The sequence below is a fragment of the Lontra canadensis genome, unplaced genomic scaffold (genome assembly GCF_010015895.1).
Source record: "Lontra canadensis isolate GAN:19392208 unplaced genomic scaffold, GSC_riverotter_1.0 scaffold79, whole genome shotgun sequence".
Classification (NCBI taxonomy): domain Eukaryota; kingdom Metazoa; phylum Chordata; class Mammalia; order Carnivora; family Mustelidae; genus Lontra; species Lontra canadensis.
In genome coordinates this window covers 5,687,117-5,696,412 of record NW_022631073.1, presented here as the reverse complement: position 1 = coordinate 5,696,412, position 9,296 = coordinate 5,687,117, and the positions used below count along the sequence as shown (strand labels likewise).

The 9,296-nt window shown below is 48.5% G+C and overlaps 1 protein-coding gene across 2 annotated transcripts in view; it reads right to left on the bottom strand.

Annotated features, from left to right (window-relative positions):
* Nucleotides 1-415: 415 nt before the first annotated feature.
* CUNH10orf90 (chromosome unknown C10orf90 homolog) overlaps nt 416-9,296 on the bottom strand; it is a 204,226-nt gene continuing 195,345 nt past the window's right edge. For both annotated transcript variants that reach the window (XM_032882095.1, XM_032882096.1), the window contains 3 exons: nt 3,790-3,853; nt 646-745; nt 416-556 (listed from right to left, as the gene is read on the bottom strand). In XM_032882095.1, the coding sequence (XP_032737986.1) occupies nt 518-556; nt 646-745; nt 3,790-3,853 (203 nt within the window). In that variant the 3' untranslated portion in view covers nt 416-517. The remainder of the gene's footprint in view (nt 557-645; nt 746-3,789; nt 3,854-9,296) is intronic.

The window sequence follows — 9,296 nt, the reverse complement described above, 5'->3', positions numbered from 1 at the left end:
TTTTTGAGCACTGGGTGCTGACCCAAAGTCTGCAGTTTGCAGAACTGGCAGACGTTGGGATTGATACTTCAAAAGTGACAGATGTGCGTCCCAAAACTCTGAGGAATGAAAATAACCCCCTAGGGTCTGGGCCCATGTGAACGTATTAGGCCTTTTGCTGCCTCGGGCGAAATGGGGGCAGCGGGTGTGAGGAATCAGAAGCAAAAGGTAAATTCCAAAGTGGAAAACTGAGAGGACTAGACCTAGTGATTTACATCGCGTGGGTCACCCCCCCATGGTCTGCTGGCCCATTTCCTCAAGGGTTACTGTGTCTGTGTGGTTTGGGCAAGCAATTCAGGAGCTATGTTTTCCTTTACAAAACAAAAACAAAAGCAAAAACAAAAAACAAACAAAAAAAACACCAAATCGAAAGTAAAGTAAGTGCTTCATATCATGAAGATAGTGGTAAGTTTAATGGTGGATCCGGTGTTTGAAGCCATCCCAGGTCCCGGGAGTGGGGCAGCCGCGCAGCCTGTGGTTAGACCGCGTTCCTTTGAAGGAGCTGGTCCAGTAATTGCTAGGGAGGCAGGAGACAGACACGTCAAGGTCAGGTTCAGCATCTGCGTGCCACACACACGTCACACCTGCTGGCGGCCAGGCCATTACCTTTTTGAAGACTTCAGCACGGAGTCTGTTACTCTGTAAGAGCACTCTTTTCTTTTGTTCTTCTTTTTTCTTTTTCACTTCCGGCAAGTTATTATAGATTCTGAAAGAGATTCAGAAAACACTCTGAAGGGGAGCGAGACAGCGGGTGCCTGGGGTGGGTCTGTGTCCTGTCTTGCCAGCAGGCTCTTCCATTTCAAAGACAAGACCAGCTGCCGACGGCCATCCCAGATCGGTGAGACGCCGAGACCCAGGGCCGCCTGACAGTCTCCAGAACGGGCCGCTGAGGCTGGGACGGCGCCAACAGTCAGGGGTCCCCTCCCCGCCCCAGGGCAAAGCTCAGAGGCCAGTTGTCTACTGGGTGGGCACTTCCTGCCCCTCCATTCTTGCAGATAATTAATGACTTGCTCACATCAAGTGGGAGATTCCAAACCTCCTGCTTTCCCACTCTATAAACTTGCCCAGACGCCTTTTTGCTACACGTTTTTTTAAGCCTTCCTATGACTTAGAAAAAGAGCAGCGAATAAATGGAGGAAGTAGCAGGAACTCTACCGGGATGACACACGCGTAAATGTGTGTTTCTCTCTTAACCTGTTGCCTTCCTAATTAAACTGCTTCCAGATACATCTCAGACGGAAGTATCACGGTCTTGTCCTAGTGTAAAATTAGGAGTTTCCACGTAACAAGCAGGGCCCAAGAAAGAGACCTTCTTCTGGACTCTTCTTTCCTGACTCTTAATAGAAACTGTGTCCAGAGGCTGAAGGATATTTCTGCGGAGTCCACAGACACAGTGGAGGAACAGTAGCCTGAGCTGTGGGGTTGCTGCATACAGGGCCTGTGGGTAAACGCCTTTTTTTTTTTTTTTCATTTTTTCCCACATGCGAAAGCCAGACAAAATTTGTTTAATAGGTTCTACTTTTAAAATAATAATAACAAAGCATAAAAATATAAATGACATCATTAGCAGGTGACATTATCTTGGTTACTGAGCACGAGGCTAATCACCAGGCATAAATGTTGTCAACCCTCACAGCAGCCGGAAGAGGCACATAGTGTCCTCTACAATATGACTGAGGAGCGCGAGGCCCAGCGAGGTCAGGAGGCTCTTGCAAAGTCCCCCAGGCTGGCTCACGGTGGGCTGGGGTTCGAACCGTGGACTCCAACGCAACACTGCCCCCTAACCCCATAGTATAAAGTGTCTGGGAAATACTTGTTCCATGGGTATGGTTTGAATGAATCCATGAACACAGACTTGCCATATCTAGGAACTATTCCAGGAAGGGCCAGGAAGAGGACCATAAGGAATCAGCAGGAGAGCTGAATGTCCCAGAGCTCCACAGTGGAAATCCCCAGATGCACAGAGACCATCTTCCTGACACCGACCGTCTGAACTATATGGGCAGTTTAAGATAAAAATTCCCAGGTCTCACTCTTGGAGCTCCTGATGTGGTATTTAGTTACAAGGGCTTCCTAAATAAATTAGGATACATCCATACAGAGCACCACACAGCAAATAGTTAGAACCAATGAGGAAAATGGTCAATTATCTGTATCTTTCATGCGATAAAAGTAAGCTACAGAAAAATAATATACATAGTATGATCCCATTTATGATTAACAAATAGATAACTGCTGATGTACAGGTGGAAGTCTATCTTCAGGAAGACAGAAGGTCCTGGAAGGATGCACAGAAGGCTGAGTACTGTGGGTCTCTAGAGAAAGAACCGGGCCCAGAGAAATGCGGTGGGAGGGAAGACCGTCGGCTAGGAGGGCCTTTAACTTTATCTCTGCTGTTTGAGTATTTAAAATGAAAATGTGATTCAACCATACAACTAATAACAAAGAATACGGAAGAAAAGAAAGCTCCAGCATGACTGTGGGTGAGTGAGAGAGCCAGAGTCAGAGCCCACCCAGGACGCAGAGTGAAAACCCAAGTACGGACTCCATCCGGGGGCGCACCGTGACCTAGCTCCTGCATCCTCCCTGAGCCTCTGTTTCCGCTTCCAGAAAGCCCTGGGGCCATCCTGTCGACCCCGAATGCTGCTTTGAGACCTAGTACTTTAGCTTGCAGTCTCCATAATAGCAACTTTGGGTTTGGGGACTGCAAAGGGAAAATTCAGCTGAAATTTTTTGCTAAATTGAAAAAGGAATACTTCGGGCATGAGGGACACACAACCCTGCACATCTCAAACAGCAAGTCTGAAAACCCAGTGGCCCCTCAGAACTCCCAGTTAGAATGCCATGAATCAGATCATTAATGGGATGCTCCCCTTCTCACTTCCACTCTTGGACTTACAAAGAGGCTCCTTGCCCGGGATCAAAGTTGGCCAACTATCATGGAAACGATCCTAAAAGCAGAGATTTTTGTGCCTGGACTGTGGAGAAACATATTCTTCTTATTTCAGTGGTTTCTCTAAGGGCTCTATCAATTGGGTTTAATTATTACCGTTCCTCCCAGTGCTAGATACTTTATTATAAACTAATGACATTTTCTTGTATGAACTTGGCCAACATAGCTGAGTTATTACCTTCTGGTTAGGCAGCCAGGGCTCAGAAAGAATGGCCGCCTTTGTGTGATCAGGTGGGTGAGAAATAGTCGGGGTCTAGAATAGCAACCAGCCAGGCAGAACAGGGAGAGTCTGTGGGCAGCGAGGCCGCCAAGCCCGCCTGGGATGGAGCGTCAGGAAGGCCAGCATGTGGCCCTCTGTGGCTTTGCTGGCTCCCACATGCCACGGGCTTCCAAGTTTGGAGTCATTCCTGCAGGCTCTGCCACTGGCAGGGCCCTCAGGAGAAACCGTCTCACTCTTCCTCATAAAATCACCTTCAAAGGTGCACAGTGACAAGGAGCACCTGCCCACAGAGACAATGAGAATGTGCAGAAGCTTTCCCGCTACGAGTCTGGGGATCTCTTAGAGACCAATTACTGGGTCGGCTCAGAATCCAAGACCCGCCACTTTCCTAAGGCTTTTCCAATAACGGCATTAACATTCAGAGGTGCAACTGAACAACTTCTTTTAGCCAGCGTTCCACGTTCACGGCCAAGAGGACCTCAGACATTAAAGGGAATAGTGACCCCTCTGGATGGCGCCTGGACGCAGCAGCCACCCCCCACCCCACATTTTTCAACCTCACACAATAACCAAGTACCTTTTAGATCGCATGTGCATCTCCTTCTCTGAAATGTATCTTTCTTTGGGTTTGAACAAGTTATCTGGAATGAAATAGAAAGAGGATTAATTTGGGAAGGTTTGGATATCACGCATTTCTAGAGAAACATTGTAGCGGACTTAGTACACATTTTGTTATTGATCCTTAGTCTAAGGCCCAACCTGCCACTGACGGTGCAGGACTCAGTAGACACTCATACACCAGAAATGCTTATATTGAAACTGACAGCCAAGATTGGTCTATTACAGGTCTAAACACAGGCAAGAGGTACAAGGTTTGACATCTAACATACTTTGCAGACAGTGACCCTTCTGCATGCTTCAGGTAGCAACTGTCATCGTGTGCAGAGGGTAGTGACCGAACTGTGCCTCACCGTCACCGTGGGTGCATGTCCCTGGGTGTCCGGTGGAAGATCTCCCCACGAGATTCCTGGTGCTCCTGAGGATAAGCTAATCTCCCAGCTATCACAAGAGCATTTTGAGAGCAGGAGTTGATGTTCATAACTGGGACCCTCCATCAGGGACCCTCAACCTCCACATCCATTCTCACAGGGGACCAGCCCTTTCCAAATCAGAAAATGCAATGGACAGCAACACAGGACTAATGTCTCTCTTGTGCCCCTTGAGAGTACAGCATGACTGAAAATCACTAGGAGTCTGGAATGTTTTCCAGTGAGAGGACACATTAGTAACCACAATGATGTTTACAGATAGGACACTCAGAAATAATATGTATTTTTAAAAAATAGTGTATACCCTTTTGTAATAACTCAAATTCCCACATGGCTCTCGGCCCTATAGACCAGCCAAGAGTCTGTCACACAAAAAAGCTCTTGGGGCTATGTGTTGCATGGAGTACATCTGAGAAGCTGCCACACTTTCTGGAACACCTGGACAGTGACCAGTTCACCTCCTCCGTGCACATAAGCAGACAGACAAGCCAGTACCCTAGCGAAGCATCACAGAGTTGACACGGGCTCCCTGTGATCCCCAGTGACGACCCCATGTACTTCCATTAATCTCCCCACGTCAGCCTGTGCCCTCACTCAGCTCTCCAGCAGAGCCCCATGATGCTTCTCGGGCTTGCAGAATTATCCACGAATATGCACAAAGGTGGGGGAGAGACAGGGATAAAACACACTTCTCCCCTCTGGAGAAACAAAACACAGCTACCAATTTACAAACTGGAAACATCACAACAGCTGACTTGTATTCTGTCTAGTTATTTAACATAAAAGAAAAAAATGGGACCATTACTTAACTTCAAAGACAAGATTCAAAGGAGAAATAAGAGAGAGGACCCCCCCCCCAAAAAAAAATCAATGGAATTTTCCCATCTCAGGGAAAATGTCCTCAGTGTTTGGAAAGCCATGAGAGAAAAAAGCAGTCAACACCACCGTGAAGATTTCCAAGATGCCTCCCAGTGCCCACCCTTGGCTTTCACTCCCACTAGGGCCAGCCCAGCGTGGAGAGCCTCAGAAACATCTTGATGACCTTCCCAAAGAAACAGGATGCCGCCTTCAGGCAGCCGGGTCTTGGGGAAGCAGTTCTGTGACTGCCTGAAGACTCCTACTCAGGCAAGGAGAAGGAACCTCTATAAAAAAAAAAAAAAAAAAAAAAAAAAAATCAGATTCAAGTCTGGAGTAGCATTCCTCAGGAGCTACTCAAAATCAGGGCACCACCAACCCAGAGAGATAAGGGTGCTCCAAGGGAATAAAAATGTTACAAACATTTAAGAAATATATTTGTAACATTTTAAAACTCTTAATCCAATTGTATATTGTCTACTTCGGGACATTAGATTTTTTTTTTTTTTTAAGTTTATTTCTTTAGAGCCCCTGATACCATAATGAAGCTTTGGTTTTATTTCCAAGAGGAAACAAAAGCAAATGCAAGCTCCTTGGCACCTTCACTGTTTTGTTTTCTGAACTCTCCGTGGCCTGCTGGGCCTCAGCAGAAATTTAAATTTGGGGCACAGCAGCCTGTATTAGGTGCCAAACAAGTGGGTCCGCATGCAAGAGGCCAGGTCCTCCCTCCCCAGCTGGCGGGCTCCACCCACACTCGCAGAAAGTGTTTGCTCCTTGGTGGCTGACTTCCAGTTTTCGTAACAGCACCAAACCTATCTGATGAGTAGTGAGACCTTTCTGGAGAGGAGGAAAGAGAGAGCAGTGGTTTTACCCTCCTGGAGGAAATTGTTTGAAGTAAAGCAGTGTCTTGCCAATGGTGCCCAACCTCCTCAGAGCACACGGAACCCTATGTGGCACTTAAGAGGAGGGAATGGCATGGGGTGGGGAGGGAATGGTATGTCAGACCTGACGGGTCTGTGTTACTACTTATAACAATACTCCTAGCATCTGTTGGATGTTTCCCTACATGATCTTCATACCGACCTTGGGACATGTGCATGATTTTTTTGCATTTTAAGATTGGGGAAACTTGAGCCCTAAGGGCTGTTTCCTGTTCAGGCTTATGAAATGAAAGAGTGAGTGGAAGTGCTGGGTTTCAGCCTGAGTTAGTCCAACCCCGTCCACACACACCCTTCACCTCAGAACACAGCCCCCCACTCGTATTGCAGAATCTGTATCTGGGGGCCCTGACGAGCATCAGTCCACTTCCCAAGAGACCGACCCCAAATTTCTTTCTTTTATACTCCTTCCTCCTGCGTCTAATGAGCAATTCCTATCTCACCAGGGAATGCTCAGAAGAAAGGAAAGTAGATAAGATCCTGCCACCATGAACTTCATTTGTTACGGGGGGAGGGAAAGGGAGGTGGGGATCAGATCATTAACAAGCCGGCTATCACATATCAGGCAAGTGTTCTGAAGAAATCGAAACACGGCCACATAGTAAAGGGGGGACTGGGAAGGTCAGGAGGGCCCTTTGGGGGAGGAGATATTTAAACCACAACCCAAATGACCATGGGACCAGGTGTGGGAGGATCTGGGGGAAGGGGGTGGAGAAGGGAGGCCAATGAGGGCCACGGTGGATGCAGCATGAGGGAAGGAGGGCACGAGGCACGAGGTGAAATCAGGCCAGCAGGTGACACCAGATCAAAGACAGCAACGTCCTCCACCCAGGTACGCTTGACAACTGCTTGGGGACCTTAACCGCGATGCACATGTGCAGGCCCCGGAAACGTGACCCAGAATGTCTAGACTATGCTACTGGGCACCAAGACCGGGAACCATCTGAACTGGGTTCTGTAAGCCTGTTTAAGGAACTCCGCAAGCCCATTAAGGAGTTTTCCTTCAGAGCGAGAGAGATGGAGAGCCATGTGGGGTTTTAAAAAGGAGAGACGATCTGCGTTGTTAAAAGATGACCAGCGGCTATTCACACACAAACTTGGGTCGAGGAGCTGCACACAGTCCGTGGGGAGGCAGATCAGGCATCTGGGGGGCGATCCTAGAGACGGCAGTGTTCAGAGGGTGAAGTGGGGGGACTCCAGCCTCGCGACACTGCCTGTGGGCAAAGCGAGTTGTGGGTTGGGAGCTGATCGGGATGACTTTCAGGCAGCGGGAGGGACCATTCATTTGATGACTGGTCGGCTTTCACCTCTTCGGTGCTCTGCAGTAGATCCACAAAGGTTGCTAAGACAAAGGGCTCAAAGCTCAGGGTGAGAGCTAGATAAGTAAGGCCTTTGGATGCCAGGAGCAACAGTCTGCATGGGGTAGAGGGCTCCTAGGGGAGTGGTCAGCCCTCTGGTGGAGGAGCCAGTGGGCTGGAGGAAGGGTGACCCTGGGGGGGAAATGCAGCAGGGCCCCTGGGACCTGCCTGCAGCAAAAGATGGTTCTCCAAGCACACACACATGCAACAGGACCCACTGGGGCATCATTTCAAGGAATGGAAACCATCTTGCATGTGCTTTGTTCGGAAATACAGCAAATTGCACCTGTCAATTCTCTTCGAAGGAAATTCTGCCTTTATGAAATTAAAGTGGTGAGAAAAATATCCAGCCTGCTTGTTGGTCTTTTACGGATTTTCCTTGAAGTGCTCACGGATAGAGAGCAAAGAGAGCCACGGTTGTATTCACCTCTCATTAACATTCAAATAGAGGAGGTTTGGGGTTGGTTTTCAGTGTTTCCAATAAAATTACGGAGGTAAATTGCCCATTTCTGTATTTCTGGAAAATCCTTCCCCCATTCCCCCCCACATCTGTTGTGTGTCTGGTTCATGATTGTACCCAAGCCACGGGACCTGCTGATAATTTAATTTGGCAAGGCCAGACACGCTTAAGCCCTTGCGTGTTTCAAGGTCAGCCAATAACTGGCTACCAAGCCTTTAGGGCCTCTGAGGCTGTCATGGGTGAGCAGCTGAGCAAAGGCTGAGTCCGGAGACCCCCTTGATCTCTGTAAACACACATGGGTGTTTATTAATGACCCTCACCTCCTGTGTGTGCGCACACACACGTGGCCTCCGCAGTCGGTGCCACCAGGAGGCAGCAAGGGTCACCCACGCGCCAGTAGGATCGCTTGTTTATGGGGCCTGGGTTCTTCTCCCTCCACAGAGCCCTCTCGATCTTCCTTTTCCCTATTGAACAAGTCATCTCAATGATCAAGTTCACAGTGGATTTGTAACTACAGTGCCCTCCCAGAAGCTCAATCTCACAGTCACCCTGAACACTTGGAAGAATCGTCAAGTGCTTGCTTCCCGCACCCCTGCCCTTAGAAACACCAAAACCAAGAGATACCTGTTAGACAGAATCCAGCAGGGAGACAGCCAGCTACTTTGGTGTAGACACCAAGTCTACACCACTCAGCCTCTTCTATTAAAGACCAGGCCCCGCAAAACGAACAGAGATGGGGTGTGGGTTTTGGGGAAAAGTTTCTAAAGGCTTTCCCCTTAAAAAGGACCCCAGTATCTGTGTATTCTGAGATCACAAGACTGTTCATTATGCCAGCTTCAGAGCCAAGGAGAAGCTGACCATCCTGTCGCGGGAGTAATTACATCATAGTTTTCAAGAGTTAAATCCAGTTACTTGCACATGATTCCTATTCATCCTGCTTTGGAGGGACCTTGAATTTGCTGAACACAGGCAAGGGCAGAGTGGTCTAGCTTGGACTCATTAGCTTTCCAGAAATGAAACGGTACACACTGCCCTGTACGAAGGCAAGTGGGAAGACTCTTGGGTTGTCTGACTCCGATGTGCTCTTATGATGGTAAAATCTTGTGCTGGGTAAACGTTCTCATTTTTCTCAGATCACTTGTAGCCTTCCGTGGAATCCTGCTCTGAATGACAGTTCCACCTGATGGGCAGCCAACTCTGGGGCCTGGAAGGTGGGGGACATGGCAGAGATGCTGACATTGAGGTGAAAAGGATGCTCATGCCAATTGCCATCCAGCTACACAGGGAGATGCTGACGTCAGAGATGCAGAGAGGCTCTCAGAGCCTTCTGGTGAAGGCATACACCATGGAGAAATGAAGAACAGGGCCCCTGGGTGGCTCAGCCATTAAGTGTTTGCCTTTGGCCCAGGTCATGATCACAGGGT